Source organism: Aulonocara stuartgranti (genome assembly GCF_965226115.1).
Source record: "Aulonocara stuartgranti genome assembly, chromosome: 10".
Taxonomy (NCBI): domain Eukaryota; kingdom Metazoa; phylum Chordata; class Actinopteri; order Cichliformes; family Cichlidae; genus Aulonocara; species Aulonocara stuartgranti.
The window spans coordinates 4,407,316-4,426,568 of record NC_138946.1 but is presented as its reverse complement, the minus strand read 5'-3'; the positions used below and the strand labels follow the sequence as shown (position 1 = coordinate 4,426,568).

The 19,253-nt window shown below is 36.2% G+C and overlaps 1 protein-coding gene across 1 annotated transcript in view; it reads right to left on the bottom strand.

The window, feature by feature from the left end:
• Positions 1 to 11,237: 11,237 nt before the first annotated feature.
• The window catches only part of LOC309715617 (uncharacterized protein), a gene marked incomplete at its 5' end in the record, with an annotated part of 34,071 nt that continues 26,055 nt past the window's right edge, over positions 11,238 to 19,253 (bottom strand). The window contains one exon of the mRNA XM_082548860.1: positions 11,238 to 12,125. Coding sequence (XP_082404986.1) covers positions 11,637 to 12,125 — 489 coding nt within the window. The 3' untranslated portion in view covers positions 11,238 to 11,636. The remainder of the gene's footprint in view (positions 12,126 to 19,253) is intronic.

Below are 19,253 nucleotides of genomic sequence, written 5' to 3'. Positions count from 1 at the left end.
ATTCTTGAATTGTGAGCGTCAGGAGTGTCTGAAGATATACCGGGACAAGCCTCATGTCTTAACTTTGCTTCGTTAAGGAGATATGACGATTCGAATATGCCTCTCATTACAGAAATGCAGCGGTGATTTTGAACAAGCTCTCCATTGACTTTATATGGACAGTTTTCTGACCTTGTGTTAGTCTGAGGAGATTTGCGAAAGTTCTATGAATACCACAACAATGATAGTGACATTTTCTGAAAGCCAGCAAAAATGCCTACGTTTTGATGTATAATTTGTGGAAGTTGAGTGAAAATTGAGCAAGTAGCAGGAAGTTGTTCGGACATGAAGAGAAGACTGCAAAAGCTTCAGTGACACACTGGAAGCCAAGAGCATAGCAACCATAACAACGCATGTATTTTGTGAAAAATCACAATTTTGCAACTCAAAACTTTAAGAGGCATAAAAGTAAAACAGTAAAAGATTTGAAAAAGCTGAATCATACCTGAATAGCCCAATAATTTGTGAACATTTTAAAGTTTGAATGGTTGTTCTAGGTGAAAGTATGAGGAAGTAGTTAAGTTTCAAAAACAAGCTAAATTTAGCAGAATTTTGGAAGATTTCCATTCATTTCAATGGGACAAATTAAAGGAAAAAAGTGGAATATTTTAAAAAGTATAATAGTTAAAAATAGCAAAAATCATAGCAGAAATTAGCAAAAATAGTTGAATAGTTTAAAATTTGAACGGTGAAAATCGGCTGAAAATTGTGGAAGTAGTTTAACGGCGAAAAGTGTACGGAAACACCCAGAATAATAATAATAATAATAATAAAGAACTAGAAAAATTTGCATTTCCTGCGAAAATGCAGTGTGGATGCTTAAAGCTGAAGCTGTATGCAAAAAGTAGCTGAAAAAGCTGAAAAGTTGCAGAAATTGTAAAAACTTTGCAGAAGCAAAAGAAGTTTGCTAAAATGGAATAACTTAGCAGAACTGCAATATCTTAGAGGAAACATAATACTTGGCAGAAATACAATAGCATAGCAGAATTTAGCAGAAATATTGTAACTTACCAGAAACATGATAACTTCTCAAAAATACAAGAATTTAGGAGAAATAGTATAAGATAACAGAAAGAATATATTTAGCCAAAAATACTTAAACATTACAGAAACACTATGATTTAGAAAAATAGTACAACAGAGCAGAAATATTGTGATTTACCAGAGACACTGTGATGAACTATGAATATTGTAATTTTAAATTAAGACTATGTTTTAGCACAAATATTATAATTTGGCAGAAATACTATAATTTAGCAGAAATACTATATTAAGCACAAATCCTATAAAAAGCAGAAATGGTATGATTAAGCATAAATACTACATTTAGTAGAAATACTTTGTTTTAGCACAAATCCCATAAAAAGCAGAAATACTGTACTATGATTTAGTAGAAAAACTAATTAATCAGAAATACTAAATTTAGCAGAAATACTATATCAAGCACAAATCCTATGAAAAGCAGAAATAGTATGATTAAGCATAAATACTACATTTAGCAGAAATACTATATTAAGCACAAATCCTATAAAAGCAGAAATAGTATATTAAGCACAAATCTTATAAAATAGCAGAAACAGTATGATTTAGCACAATAGTAAGAAGTTAAACAGAAAAATTGGAAAAGCAAAATGGACAGCTGAAAAAATGCTGAACATGCTGAGGGTCCCTCAAATATACTTGTTAAATGACAAAAATCTGCAAAAAAATTTATTACAGCCACACAATCACAAATATGTACACATGAGGAAACACACATGCACAGAGAGACCCACACACAAGATCCAATTCAGTCAACCAGTCTAAATATATTGAATTTAAATCTTAGAATGAGATCATCCCATTAAAATCCTTTCTCTCTCTCTCTCTCTCTCTCTCTCTCTCTCTCTCTGTCACACACACACACACACACACACACACACACACACACACACACACACACATACACACACACACACACACACACACACACACACACACACAGGGAGAGAGAAGTAAGTTTCTAGGTCAGCCTGGGAGCTGGTGAATTTGAATCCACCAATCAGAGAGGCTGTGCACTTTTCCCCACCAAAACAGGTGCATCTGTTTACACACGCAGCAGCACAGAGAGACACAGGATTTTTGCAGTCTATTTCTCATAGTGACGACTCCCCTCAAACAAATGACCGTAATTTCCTAACCGTAGAGGCTAGAACGGTCATTCTTACACCGTTTTGTTCAGAAGAGATGGGGGAATCTTCAAGTGTTGACAATTTAATATTAAAATATGAATTTTTAGAGATATATGACATGGATGACTTGTTGACTTAGAAGCCACGAATTCCCCAATATGCAAATTTGAATGCCTGAGACCACATATGTGATTGGCTGGCTGGGAAGCCGTGCAGGCCCTGATTTGTGGATTTGAATTCCTCAGCCCTCAGATATGATTGGCTGGCTTAGAAGCCACGAAGGCCCCAATATGCAAATTTGAATGCCTCAGGACACTTATTTGATTGGCTGGGAAACTGTGCAGGCCCTGATTTGAAAATTTGAATGTCTCAGTCCTCACAGAGGATTGGCTGCCTGGGGACCTGGCAGAAATATATAGAAATACTATTATTAAGCATAAATACTACATTTAGCAGAAATACTATGTTTTAGCACAAATATTATAAAAAGAAGAAAAACTATAATTTAGCAGAAATACTATATTAAGCACAAATCCTATAAAAAGCAGAAATACTATAATTTAGAACAAATAGTATAAAAAGCAGAAATACTATAATTTAGCAGAAATACTATGTTAGGCACAAATCCTATAAAAAGCAGAAATACTATAATTTAGCAGAAATACTATGTTAGGCACAAATCCTATAAAAAGCAGAAATACTATAATTTAGCAGAAATACTATATTAGGCATAAATCCTATGAAAAGCAGAAATAGTATGATTTAGCAGAAATACTGTATTTAGCACAAGTACCGAAAAGTACCAGAAATACTATGATTTAGCAGAATACTAATAACTTATTGAAACACAAATGCACAGAGGGACACACAAACACAGGCTCTAATCCAGTCAACCAGTCTAACTATGTTCAATTTAAATCCTACAATGACATGCTGCCAAATAAGGGCAGGGTCCTCTCTCTCCCACTAAACACACACACACACACACACAAACACACACACACACACACACACACACACACACACACACACACAGGGAGAGAGGACTAAGTTTCTAGGTCAGCCTGGGAGCTGCTGAATTTGAATCCACCAATCAGAGAGGCTGTTTACGTTTTCCCGCCAAAACAGGTGCATCTTTTTACACACGCAGCACAGAGACATAGACCTGCTTCTTTCAGTTTATTTCACATAGTGAGGATTCCCCTCAAACAAATGACCATAATTTCCTAACCATAGGGGCTAGAGCGGTCATTCTTACACCGTTTTGTTCAGAAGAGATGGGGGAATCTTCCAGTGTTGACAATTTATCATTAAAATATGAATTTTTAGAGATATATGACATGGATGACTTGTTGACTTAGAAGCCACGAATTCCCCAATATGCAAATTTGAATACCTGGAGCCCACATACATGATTGGCTGGCTGGGAAGCTGTGCAGGCCCTGATTTGTGGATTTGAATTCCTCAGCCCTCAGATATGATTGGCTGGCTTAGAAGCCATGAAGGCCCCAATATGCAAATTTGAATGCCTCAGGACACATATATGATTGGCTGGGAAGCCGTGCAGGCCCTGATTTGAAAATTTGAATTTCTCAGTCCTCACAGAGGATTGGCTGCCTGGGGACCTGGCAGAAATATATAGAAATACTATGATTAAGCATAAATACTACATTTAGTAGAAATACTATGTTTTAGCACAAATACTATAAAAAGCAGAAATACTATAATTTAGCAGAAATACTATATTAAGCACAAATTCTATAAAAAGCAGAAATACTATATTAAGCACAAATCCTATAAAAAGCAGAAATACTATATTAAGCACAAATTCTATAAAAAGCAGAAATACTATATTAAGCACAAATACTATAAAAAGCAGAAATACTATAATTTAGCAGAAATACTATATTAAGCACAAATCCTATAAAAAGCAGAAATAGGATGATTAAGCATAAACACTACATTTAGTAGAAATACTATGTTTGAGCAAAAATCCTATAAAAAGCAGAAATACTATATTAGGCACAAATCCCATAAAAAGCAGAAATAGTATGATTAAGCATAAATACTACATTTAGTAGAAATACTATGTTTTAGCACAAATAGTATAAAAAGCAGAAATATTGTAATTTAGCAGAAATACTATATTAGGCACAAATCTTATAAAATAGCAGAAATAGTATTATTTAGCACAATAGTAATAAGTTAAACAGAAAAATTGGAAAAGCAAAATGGACAGCTGAAAAAATGCTGAACATGCTGAGGGTCCCTCAAATATACTTGTTAAATGAAAAAATCAGCAAAAAAATGCACAGGGAGAGAGAAGTAAGTTTCTAGGTCAGCCTGGGAGCTGCTGAATTTGAATCCACCAATCAGAGAGCCTGTGTACTTTTTCCCGCCAAAACATGTGCCTCTTTTTACACACGCAGCACAGAGAGGCACAGGATTATTGCAGCCTATTTCTCATAGTGAGGACTCCCCTCAAACAAATGACCATAATTTCCAAACCGTAGGGGCTAGAGCGGTCATTCTTACACCGTTTTGTTCAGAAGAGATGGGGGAATCTTCCAGTGTTTACAATTTATCATTAAAATATGAATTATTAAAGATATTTGACTTCTAATGCACCATAACTGAGTAGAGCGAAGCAAAAACTGCCTTGACTTGCCCTCAAACAACGCTTTCTAACTCGAAATCTATTTGGAGTATCGATATCATTCTTTCACCGTAAGAAACAGCAGGCTTTGGTGAACAATCATGGAAATTTTCAGGTCTCTGTGGAAATCCAACAAAAAGTTATGACGAGAGAAAAAAGTGGTTCATTTCCACAGTTTGAAATCTGAAGAAATCTGAGCGAAGGACGAATTTCCTACCCTCAAACAAGTCCAACTCATTTCAGAACGGTAATAGGTGAGAAAGAAATTCTTGAATTGTGAGCGTCAGGGGTGTCTGAAGATATTCGGGGACAAGCCTCATGTCTTAACTTTGCTTCGTTAAGGAGATATGACGATTCGAATATGCCTCTCATTACAGAAATCCAGCGGTGATTTTGAACAAGCTCTCCATTCACTTTATATGGAGAGTTTTCTGACCTTGTGTTAGTCTGAGGAGATTTGCAAAAATTCTATAAATCCCACAACAATGATGGTGACATTTTCTGAAAGCCAGCAAAAATACCTACGTTTTGATGTATAATTTGTGGAAGTTGAGTGAAAATTGAGCAAGTAGCAGGAAGTTGTTCGGACATGAAGTGAAAATTGCAAAACCTTCAGTGGCACACTGGAAGCCAAGAGCATAGCAACCATAACAACACATGTATTTTGTGAAAAATCACAATTTTGCAACTCAAAACTTTAAGAGGCATAAAAGTAAAACAGTAAAAGATTTGAAAAAGCTGAATCATACCTGAATAGCCCAATAATTTGTGAACATTTTAAAGTTTGAATGGTTGTTCTAGGTGAAAATATGAGGAAGTAGTTAAGTTTCAAAAACAAGCAAATTTTAGCAGAATTGCTGAAGTTTCCCATTCATTTCAATGGGACAAATTAAAGGAAAAAAGTGGAATATTTTAAAAAGTATAATAGTTAAAAATAGCAAAAATCATAGCAGGAATTAGCAAAAATAGCTGAATAGTTTAAAATTTGAACGGTGAAAATCGGCTGAAAATTGTGGAAGTAGTTTAACGGCGAAAAGTGTACGGAAGCAACTAGAATAATAATAATAATAACTAGAAAAATTTGCATTTCCTGCGAAAATGCAGTGTGGATGCTTAAAGCTGAAGCTGTATGCAAAAAGTAGCTGAAAAAGCTGAAAAGTTGCAGAAATTGTAAAAACTTTGCAGAAGCAAAAGAAGTTTGCTAAAATGGAATAACTTAGCAGAACTGCAATATCTTAGAGGAAACATAATACTTGGCAGAAATACAATAGCATAGCAGAATTTAGCAGAAATATTGTAACTTACCAGAAACATGATAACTTCTCAAAAATACAAGAATTTAGGAGAAATAGTATAAGATAACAGAAAGAATATATTTAGCCAAAAATACTTAAACATTACAGAAACACTATGATTTAGAAAAATAGTACAACAGAGCAGAAATATTGTGATTTACCAGAGACACTGTGATGAACTATGAATATTGTAATTTTAAATTGAGACTATGTTTTAGCACAAATATTATAATTTGGCAGAAATACTATAATTTAGCAGAAATACTATATTAAGCACAAATCCTATAAAAAGCAGAAATGGTATGATTAAGCACAAATACTACATTTAGTAGAAATACTTTGTTTTAGCACAAATCCCATAAAAAGCAGAAATACTGTACTATGATTTAGTAGAAAAACTATAATTAATCAGAAATACTAAATTTAGCAGAAATACTATATTAAGCACAAATACTATGAAAAGCAGAAATAGTATGATTAAGCATAAATACTACATTTAGCATAAATACTATATTAAGCACAAATCCTATAAAAGCAGAAATAGTATATTAAGCACAAATCTTATAAAATAGCAGAAATAGTATGATTTAGCACAATAGTAATAAGTTAAACAGAAAAATTGGAAAAGCAAAATGGACAGCTGAAAAAATGCTGAACATGCTGAGGGTCCCTCAAATATACTTGTTAAATGACAAAAATCTGCAAAAAAATTTATTACAGCCACACAATCACAAATATGTACACATGAGGAAACACACATGCACAGAGAGACCCACACACAAGATCCAATTCAGTCAACCAGTCTAAATATATTGAATTTAAATCTTAGAATGAGATCATCCCATTAAAAGCCTTTCTCTCTCTCTCTCTCTCTCTCTCTCTGTCACACACACACACACACACACACACACACACACACACACACACACACACACACACACACACAGGGAGAGAGAAGTAAGTTTCTAGGTCAGCCTGGGAGCTGGTGAATTTGAATCCACCAATCAGAGAGGCTGTGCACTTTTCCCCACCAAAACAGGTGCATCTGTTTACACACGCAGCAGCACAGAGAGACACAGGATTTTTGCAGTCTATTTCTCATAGTGACGACTCCCCTCAAACAAATGACCGTAATTTCCTAACCGTAGGGGCTAGAACGGTCATTCTTACACCGTTTTGTTCAGAAGAGATGGGGGAATCTTCAAGTGTTGACAATTTAATATTAAAATATGAATTTTTAGAGATATATGACATGGATGACTTGTTGACTTAGAAGCCACGAATTCCCCAATATGCAAATTTGAATACCTGGAGCCCACATACATGATTGGCTGGCTGGGAAGCTGTGCAGGCCCTGATTTGTGGATTTGAATTCCTCAGCCCTCAGATATGATTGGCTGGCTTAGAAGCCATGAAGGCCCCAATATGCAAATTTGAATGCCTCAGGACACATATATGATTGGCTGGGAAGCCGTGCAGGCCCTGATTTGAAAATTTGAATTTCTCAGTCCTCACAGAGGATTGGCTGCCTGGGGACCTGGCAGAAATATATAGAAATACTATGATTAAGCATAAATACTACATTTAGTAGAAATACTATGTTTTAGCACAAATACTATAAAAAGCAGAAATACTATAATTTAGCAGAAATACTATATTAAGCACAAATCCTATAAAAAGCAGAAATAGGATGATTAAGCATAAACACTACATTTAGTAGAAATACTATGTTTGAGCAAAAGTACTATAAAAAGCAGAAATACTATAATTTAGAACAAATAGTATAAAAAGCAGAAATACTATAATTTAGCAGAAATACTATGTTAAGCACAAATCCTATAAAAAGCAGAAATACTATAATTTAGCAGAAATACTATGTTAGGCACAAATCCTATAAAAAGCAGAAATACTATAATTTAGCAGAAATACTGTATTTAGCACAAGTACCGAAAAGTACCAGAAATACTATGATTTAGCAGAATAGTAATAACTTATTGAAACACAAATGCACAGAGGGACACACAAACACAGGCTCTAATCCAGTCAACCAGTCTAACTATATTCAATTTAAATCCTACAATGACATGCTGCCAAATAAGGGCAGGGTCCTCTCTCTCCCACTAAACACACACACACACACACACACACACACACATACACACACACACACACACACACACACACACACACACACACAGAGGGAGAGAGCTGCCAAATTTAAATCCACCAATCAGAGTGGCTGTTTACGTTTTCCCGCCAAAACAGGTGCATCTTTTTACACACGCAGCAGCACAGAGAGGCACAGGATTATTGCAGCCTATTTCTCATAGTGACGACTCCCCTCAAACAAATGACCATAATTTCCTAACCGTAGGGGCTAGAGCGGTCATTCTTACACTGTTTTGTTCAGAAGAGATGGGGGAATCTTCCAGTGTTAACAGTTTATCATTAAAATGTGAATTTTTAGAGATATATGACATGGATGACTTGTTGACTTAGAAGCCACGAATTCCCCAATATGCAAATATGAATGCCTGAGACCACATATATGATTGGCTGGCTGGGAAGCCGTGCAGGCCCTGATTTGTGGATTTGAATTCCTCAGCCCTCAGATATGATTGGCTGGCTTAGAAGCCATGAAGGCCCCAATATGCAAATTTGAATGCCTCAGGACACATATATGATTGGCTGGGAAGCCGTGCAGGCCTTGATTTGAAAATTTGAATTTCTCAGTCCTCACAGAGGATTGGCTGCCTGGGGACCTGGCAGAAATATATAGAAATACTATGATTAAGCATAAATACTACATTTAGTAGAAATACTATGTTTTAGCACAAATACTATAAAAAGCAGAAATACTATAATTTAGCAGAAATACTATATTAAGCACAAATCCTATAAAAAGCAGAAATAGGATGATTAAGCATAAACACTACATTTAGTAGAAATACTATGTTTGAGCAAAAATCCTATAAAAAGCAGAAATACTATATTAGGCACAAATCCCATAAAAAGCAGAAATAGGATGATTAAGCATAAACACTACATTTAGTAGAAATACTATGTTTTAGCACAAATAGTATAAAAAGCAGAAATATTGTAATTTAGCAGAAATACTATATTAGGCACAAATCTTATAAAATAGCAGAAATAGTATTATTTAGCACAATAGTAATAAGTTAAACAGAAAAATTGGAAAAGCAAAATGGACAGCTGAAAAAATGCTGAACATGCTGAGGGTCCCTCAAATATACTTGTTAAATGAAAAAAATCAGCAAAAAAATGCACAGGGAGAGAGAAGTAAGTTTCTAGGTCAGCCTGGGAGCTGCTGAATTTGAATCCACCAATCAGAGAGCCTGTGTACGTTTTCCCGCCAAAACATGTGCCTCTTTTTACACACGCAGCACAGAGAGGCACAGGATTATTGCAGCCTATTTCTCATAGTGAGGACTCCCCTCAAACAAATGACCATAATTTCCAAACCGTAGGGGCTAGAGCGGTCATTCTTACACCGTTTTGTTCAGAAGAGATGGGGGAATCTTCCAGTGTTTACAATTTATCATTAAAATATGAATTATTAAAGATATTTGACTTGTAATGCACCATAACTGAGTAGAGCGAAGCAAAAACTGCCTTGACTTGCCCTCAAACAACGCTTTCTAACTCGAAATCTATTTGGAGTATCGATATCATTCTTTCACCGTAAGAGACAGCAGGCTTTGGTGAACAATCATGGAAATTTTCAGGTCTCTGTGGAAATCCAACAAAAAGTTATGACGAGAGAAAAAAGTGGTTCATTTCCACAGTTTGAAATCTGAAGAAATCTGAGCGAAGGACAAATTTCCTACCCTCAAACAAGTCCAACTCATTTCAGAACGGTAATAGGTGAGAAAGAAATTCTTGAATTGTGAGCGTCAGGGGTGTCTGAAGATATTCGGGGACAAGCCTCATGTCTTAACTTTGCTTCGTTAAGGAGATATGACGATTCGAATATGCCTCTCATTACAGAAATCCAGCGGTGATTTTGAACAAGCTCTCCATTCACTTTATATGGAGAGTTTTCTGACCTTGTGTTAGTCTGAGGAGATTTGCAAAAATTCTATAAATCCCACAACAATGATGGTGACATTTTCTGAAAGCCAGCAAAAATACCTACGTTTTGATGTATAATTTGTGGAAGTTGAGTGAAAATTGAGCAAGTAGCAGGAAGTTGTTCGGACATGAAGTGAAAATTGCAAAACCTTCAGTGGCACACTGGAAGCCAAGAGCATAGCAACCATAACAACACATGTATTTTGTGAAAAATCACAATTTTGCAACTCAAAACTTTAAGAGGCATAAAAGTAAAACAGTAGAAGATTTGAAAAAGCTGAATCATACCTGAATAGCCCAATAATTTGTGAACATTTTAAAGTTTGAATGGTTGTTCTAGGTGAAAATATGAGGAAGTAGTTAAGTTTCAAAAACAAGCAAATTTTAGCAGAATTGCTGAAGTTTCCCATTCATTTCAATGGGACAAATTAAAGGAAAAAAGTGGAATATTTTAAAAAGTATAATAGTTAAAAATAGCAAAAATCATAGCAGAAATTAGCAAAAATAGCAGAATAGTTTAAAATTTGAACGGTGAAAATCGGCTGAAAATTGTGGAAGTAGTTTAACGGCGAAAAGTGTACGGAAACACCCGGAATAATAATAATAATAATAATAATAATAAAGAATAAAGAGAAACAGGAACTCTATAGTGTGGATGCTTAAAGCATCCACACAATAAAGAGAAACAGGAACTCTATAGTGTGGATGCTTAAAGCATCCACACAACTAGAAAAATTTGCATTTCCTGCGAAAATGCAGTGTGGATGCTTAAAGCTGAAGCTGTATGCAAAAAGTAGCTGAAAAAGCTGAAAAGTTGCAGAAATTGTAAAAACTTTGCAGAAGCAAAAGAAGTTTGCTAAAATGGAATAACTTAGCAGAACTGCAATAGCTTAGAGGAAACATAATACTTGGCAGAAATACAATAGCATAGCAGAATTTAGCAGAAATATTGTAACTTACCAGAAACATGATAACTTCTGTTACGTTTTGGTGTTGTCGGTGTGTTGCTTTTGGCGTGGCTGTTATGTGTTTCCTGTTTTACTTTGAAAGTCTGTGTTATCTTAGTGTTTTCAGTTTACGTTTCCCTGTCTCGTCAGGTCTAATTTGCCCCAGCTGTGCTTCCCTCCTGTGGTCCATTCCCTGATTGCCCCTTCTATGTATTTAAGCCTTGTGTTTCAGTGTGTCATGGTCGCGATCTCCCCCGTGTTGTAAATAGTTTGGTGTGTTTGTTGTAAATAAATAGTCTGCTGTAAATAGTTGTGAATGGGTTTTTTAATATTTTCGTTTGAGACACCTTCGTTTTGGGATATTGGTGGAGAGCTTTAGTTTTTTTTCTCGTGTGTTTTGCCTTATTTTTATTTTCCTGCGTTGCACCCCGGTTGCCTAGGCCGGGGTGTAACATATGGGGGCTCGTCCAATCGCTGGGGGGTCCGAGGGAGGGCCGCTTCGGCCGTCCGCCGTTGCTGGAGGGTCCGAGGGAGGTCCACTCCAGCCTTCGTCGTCTGCTGGAGGGTCAGGGGGACCGCTCCAGCCTCCCTCGGTTTCATCTGCCTTCGCTGGAGGGTCCGTGGGACCGCTCCAGCCTCCGTCGTCTGCTGGAGGGTCAGTGGGACCGCTCCAGCCTTCATCAGCTTCGTCTGCCTTCGCTGAGGGGTGGGTCCGTGGGACCGCCCCAGCCTTTGTCGTCGTTGGAGGGTCCGTGGGACCGCTCCAGCCTTCGTCGTCTGCTGGAGGGTCAGTGGGACCGCTCCAGCCTTCATCTGCTTCGTCTGCCTTCGCTGAGGGGAGGGTCCGTGGGACCGCCCCAGCCTTTGTCGTCGCTGGAGGGTCCGTGGGACCGCTCCAGCCTTCATCCGCCTTCGCTGGAGGGTCCGTGGGACTGCTCCAACCTTCGTCGTCTGCTGGAGGGTCAGTGGGACCGCTCCAGCCTTCATCGGCTTCGTCTGTCTGGATCAAACTTTTCACTTGGTGTTAAATGTTTGATTTTTGGGTGGGGGGAACTGTTACGTTTTGGTGTTGTCGGTGTGTTGCTTTTGGCGTGGCTGTTATGTGTTTCCTGTTTTACTTTGAAAGTCTGTGTTATCTTAGTGTTTTCAGTTTACGTTTCCCTGTCTCGTCAGGTCTAATTTGCCCCAGCTGTGTTTCCCTCCTGTGGTCCATTCCCTGATTGCCCCTTCTATGTATTTAAGCCTTGTGTTTCAGTGTGTCATGGTCGCGATCTCCCCCGTGTTGTAAATAGTTTGGTGTGTTTGTTGTGAATAAATAGTCTGCTGTAAATAGTTGTGAATGGGTTTTTTAATATTTTCGTTTGAGACACCTTCGTTTTGGGATATTGGTGGAGAGCTTTAGTTTTTTTTCTCGTGTGTTTTGCCTTATTTTTATTTTCCTGCGTTGCACCCCGGTTGCCTAGGCCGGGGTGTAACACTTCTCAAAAATACAAGAATTTAGGAGAAATAGTATAAGATAACAGAAAGAATATATTTAGCCAAAAATACTTAAACATTACAGAAACACTATGATTTAGAAAAATAGTACAACAGAGCAGAAATATTGTGATTTACCAGAGACACTGTGATGAACTATGAATATTGTAATTTTAAATTAAGACTATGTTTTAGCACAAATATTATAATTTGGCAGAAATACTATAATTTAGCAGAAATACTATAAAAAGCAGAAATACTATAATTTAGCAGAAATACTATATTAAGCACAAACCCTATAAAAAGCAGAAATACTGTACTATGATTTGGTGGAAAAAACTATAATTAATCAGAAATACTATATTTGGCAGAAATACGGTATTTGGCACAAATCTTATAAAATAGCAGAAATAGTATGATTTAGCACAATAGTAATAACTTAAACAGAAAAATTGGAAAAGCAAAATGGACAGCTGAAAAAATGCTGAACGTGCTGAAGGTCCCTCAACTATACTTGTTAAATGAAAAAAATCAGCAAAAAAAATCTATAACAGCCACACAATCACAAATATCTACACATAAGGAAACACACATGCACAGAGAGACACACACACAAGATCAAATTCAGTCACCCAGTCTAAATATATTGAATTTGAATCTTACAATGAGATCATCCCATTAAAAGGCTTTCTCTCTCTCTCTCTCTCTCTCTCTCTCTCTCTCTCTCTCTCTCTCTCTCTCTCTCTCTCTCTCTCTCTCTCTCTCACACACAGACACACACACACACACACACACAGGGAGAGAGAAGTAAGTTTCTAGGTCAGCCTGGGAGCTGCTGAATTTGAATCCACCAATCAGAGAGGCTGTGCACTTTTCCCCACCAAAACGGGTGCTTCTGTTTACACACGCACCACAGAGAGAGACACTGGATTATTGCAGTCTATTTCTCATAGTGACGACTCCCCTCAAACAAATGACCATAATTTCCTAACCGTAGGGGCTAGAACGGTCATTCTTACACCGTTTTGTTCAGAAGAGATGGGGGAATCTTCAAGTGTTGACAATTTATCATTACAATATGAATTTTTAGAGCTATATGACATGGATGACTTGTTGACTTAGAAGCCACGAATTCCCCAATATGCAAATTTGAATGCCTGAGGCCACATATATGATTGGCTGGCTGGGAAGCTGTGCAGGCCCTGATTTGTGGATTTGAATTCCTCAGCCCTCAGATATGATTGGCTGGCTTAGAAGCCATGAAGGCACCAATATGCAAATTTGAATGCCTCAGGACACTTATATGATTGGCTGGGAAACCGTGCAGGCCCTGATTTGAAAATTTGAATGTCTCAGTCCTCACAGAGGATTGGCTGCCTGGGGACCTGGCAGAAATATATAGAAATAGTATGATTAAGCATAAATACTACATTTAGTAGAAATACTATGTTTTAGCACAAATACTATAAAAAGCAGAAATACTATAATTTAGCAGAAATACCATATTAAGCACAAATCATATAAAAAGCAGAAATACTATATTAAGCACAAATTCTATAAAAAGCAGAAATACTATATTAAGCACAAATTCTATAAAAAGCAGAAATACTATATTAAGCACAAATCCTATTAAAAGCAGAAATACTATATTAAGCACAAATCTTATGAAATAGCAGAAACAGTATGATTTAGCACAATAGTAATAAGTTAAACAGAAAAATTAGAAAAGCAAAATGGACAGCTGTAAAAATGCTGAACATGCTGAGGGTCCCTCAAATATACTTGTTAAATGAAAAAATCAGCAAAAAAATGCACAGGGAGAGAGAAGTAAGTTTCTAGGTCAGCCTGGGAGCTGCTGAATTTGAATCCACCAATCAGAGAGCCTGTGTACTTTTTCCCGCCAAAACAGGTGCATCTTTTTACACACGCAGCAGAGAGAGGCACAGGATTATTGCAGCCTATTTCTCATAGTGAGGACTCCCCTCAAACAAATGACCATAATTTCCAAACCGTAGGGGCTAGAGCGGTCATTCTTACACCGTTTTGTTCAGAAGAGATGGGGGAATCTTCCAGTGTTAACAATTTATCATTAAAATGTGAATTTTTAGAGATATACGACATGGATGACTTGTTGACTTAGAAGCCACGAATTCCCCCAATATGCAAATTTGAATGCCTGAGGCCACATATATGATTGGCTGCCTGGGAAGCCGTGCAGGCCCTGATTTGTGGATTTGAATTCCTCAGCCCTCAGATATGATTGGCTGGCTTAGAAGCCATGAAGGCCCCAATATGCAAATTTGAATGCCTCAGGACACATATATGATTGGCTGGGAAACCGTGCAGGCCCTGATTTGAAAATTTGAATGTCTAAGTCCTCACAGAGGATTGGCTGCCTGGGGACCTGGCAGAAATATATAGAAATACTATGATTAAGCATAAATACTACATTTAGTAGAAATACTATGTTTTAGCACAAATACTATAAAAAGCAGAAATACTATAATTTAGCAGAAATACTATATTAAGCACAAATCCTATAAAAAGCAGAAATAGTATGATTAAGCATAAATACTACATTTAGTAGAAATACTATGTTTTAGCACAAATAGTATAAAAAGCAGAAATATTATAATTTAGCACAAATAGTATAAAAAGCAGAAATATTATAATTTAGCACAAATAGTATAAAAAGCAGAAATATTATAATTTAGCACAAATAGTATAAAAAGCAGAAATACTACATTTAGTAGAAATACTGTTTTAGCACAAATAGTATAAAAAGCAGAAATATTATAATTTAGCACAAATAGTATAAAAAGCAGAAATATTATAATTTAGCACAAATAGTATAAAAAGCAGAAATATTATAATTTAGCACAAATAGTATAAAAAGCAGAAATACTACATTTAGTAGAAATACTATGTTTTAGCACAAATAGTATAATAAAGCAGAAATACTATAATTTAGCAGAAATACTGTATTTAGCACAAGTACCGAAAAGTACCAGAAATACTATGATTTAGCAGAATAGCAATAACTTACAAAATTACAAATATGGAGGCATATTGAAACAGAAATGCAGAGAGGGACACACAAACACAGGCTCTAATCCAGTCAATCAGTCTAACTATATTCAATTTAAATCCTACAATGACATGCTGCCAAATAAGGGTAGGGTTCTCTCTCTCCCACTAACACACACACACACACACACACACACACACACACACACACACACACACACACACACACACACAGAGGGAGAGAGCTGCCGAATTTAAATCCACCAATCAGAGTGGCTGTTTACGTTTTCCCGCCAAAAAAGGTGCATCTTTTTACACACGCAGCAGAGAGAGGCACAGGATTATTGCAGTCTATTTCTCATAGTGACGACTCCCCTCAAACAAATGACCATAATTTCCTAACCGTAGGGGCTAGAACGGTCATTCTTACACCGTTTTGTTCAGAAGACATGGGGGAATCTTCCAGTGTTTACAATTTATCATTAAAATATGAATTATTAAAGATATTTGACTTCTAATGCACCATAACTGAGTAGAGCGAAGCAAAAACTGCCTTGACTTGCCCTCAAACAACGCTTTGTAACTTGAAATCTATTTGGAGTATCGATATCATTCTTTCACCGTAAGAGACAGCAGGCTTTGGTGAACAATCATGGAAATTTTCAGGTCTCTGTGGAAATCCAACAAAAAGTTATGACGAGAGAAAAAAGTGGTTCATTTCCAGACTTTGAAATCTGAAGAAATCTGAGCGAAGGACGAATTTCCTACCCTCAAACAAGTCCAACTCATTTCAGAACGGTAATAGTTGAGAAAGAAATTCTTGAATTGTGAGCGTCAGGAGTGTCTGAAGATATGCTGGGACAAGCCTCATGTCTTAACTTTGCTTCGTTAAGGAGATATGACGATTCGAATATGCCTCTCATTCCAGAAATGCAGCGGTGATTTTGAACAAACTCTCCATTGACTTTATATGGAGAGTTTTCTGACCTTGTGTTAGTCTGAGGAGATTTGCGAAAGTTCTATGAATACCACAACAATGATAGTGACATTTTCTGAAAGCCAGCAAAAATACCTACGTTTTGATGTATAATTTGTGGAAGTTGAGTGAAAATTGAGCAAGTAGCAAACAGTTGTTCGGACATGAAGCAAAAATTGCAAAACCTTCAGTGGCACACTGGAAGCCAAGAGCATAGCAACCATAACAACACATGTATTTTGTGAAAAATCACAATTTTGCAACTCAAAACTTTAAGAGGCATAAAAGTAAAACAGTTAAAGATTTGAAAAAGCTGAATCATACCTGAATAGCCCAATAATTTGTGAACATTTTAAAATTTGAATTGTTGTTCTAGGTGAAAGTATGAGGAAGTAGTTAAGTTTCAAAAACAAGCAAATTTTAGCAGAATTGCTGAAGTTTCCCATTCATTTCAATGGGACAAATTAAAGGAAAAAAGTGGAATATTTTAAAAAGTATAATAGTTAAAAATACCAAAAGTCATAGCCGGCATTAGCAAAAATAGTTGAATAGTTTAAAATTTGAACGGTGAAAATCGGCTGAAAATTGTGGAAGTAGTTCTACGGCGAAAAGTGTACGGAAACACCCGGAATAATAATAATAAAGAACTAGAAAAATTTGCATTTCCTGCGAAAATGCAGTGTGGATGCTTAAAGCTGAAGCTGTATGCAAAAAGTAGCTGAAAAAGCTGAAAAGTTGCAGAAATTGTAAAAACTTTGCAGAAGCAAAAGAAGTTTGCTAAAATGGAATAACTTAGCAGAACTGCAATATCTTAGAGGAAACATAATACTTGGCAGAAATACAATAGCATAGCAGAATTTAGCAGAAATATTGTAACTTACCAGAAACATGATAACTTCTCAAAAATACAAGAATTTAGGAGAAATAGTATAAGATAACAAAAAGAATATATTTAGCCAAAAATACTTAAACATTACAGAAACACTATGATTTAGAAAAATAGTACAACAGAGCAGAAATATTGTGATTTACCAGAGACACTGTGATGAACTATGAATATTGTAATTTTAAATTAAGACTATGTTTTAGCACAAATATTATAATTTGGCAGAAATACTATAATTTAGCAGAAATACTATGTTTTAGCACAAATCCTATAAAAAGCAGAAATACTATAATTTAGCAGAAATACTATATTAAGCACAAATCCTATAAAAAGCAGAAATAGTATATTAAGCACAAATCCTATAAAAAAGCAGAAATAGTATATTAAGCACAAATCCTATAAAAAGCAGAACTAGTATATTAAGCAGAAATCTTATGAAATAGCAGAAATAGTATGATTTAGCACAATAGTAATAACTTAAACAGAAAAATTGGAAAAGCAAAATGGACAGCTGAAAAAATGCTGAACGTGCTGAAGGTCCCTCAACTATACTTGTTAAATGAAAAAAATCAGCAAAAAAATCTATAACAGCCACACAATCACAAATATCTACACATAAGGAAACACACATGCACAGAGACACACACACACAAGATCAAATTCAGTCACCCAGTCTAAATATATTGAATTTGAATCTTACAATGAGATCATCCCATTAAAAGGCTTTCTCTCTCTCTCTCTCTCTCTCTCTCTCTCCCTGTCACACACAGACACACACACACAGGGAGAGAGAAGTAAGTTTCTAGGTCAGCCTGGGAGCTGCTGAATTTGAATCCACCAATCAGAGAGGCTGTGCACTTTTCCCCACCAAAACAGGTGCATCTGTTTACACACGCAGCAGCACAGAGAGACACAGGATTTTTGCAGTCTATTTCTCATAGTGACGACTCCCCTCAAACAAATGACCGTAATTTCCTAACCGTAGGGGCTAGAACGGTCATTCTTACACCGTTTTGTTCAGAAGAGATGGGGGAATCTTCAAGTGTTGACAATTTAATATTAAAATATGAATTTTTAGAGATATATGACATGGATGACTTGTTGACTTAGAAGCCACGAATTCCCCAATATGCAAATTTGAATGCCTGAGACCACATATGTGATTGGCTGGCTGGGAAGCCGTGCAGGCCCTGATTTGTGGATTTGAATTCCTCAGCCCTCAGATATGATTGGCTGGCTTAGAAGCCACGAAGGCCCCAATATGCAAATTTGAATGCCTCAGGACACTTATTTGATTGGCTGGGAAACTGTGCAGGCCCTGATTTGAAAATTTGAATGTCTCAGTCCTCACAGAGGATTGGCTGCCTGGGGACCTGGCAGAAATATATAGAAATACTATTATTAAGCATAAATACTACATTTAGTAGAAATACTATGTTTTAGCACAAATATTATAAAAAGAAGAAAAACTATAATTTAGCAGAAATACTATATTAAGCACAAATCCTATAAAAAGCAGAAATACTATAATTTAGAACAAATAGTATAAAAAGCAGAAATACTATAATTTAGCAGAAATACTATGTTAGGCACAAATCCTATAAAAAGCAGAAATACTATAATTTAGCAGAAATACTATGTTAGGCACAAATCCTATAAAAAGCAGAAATAGTATGATTTAGCAGAAA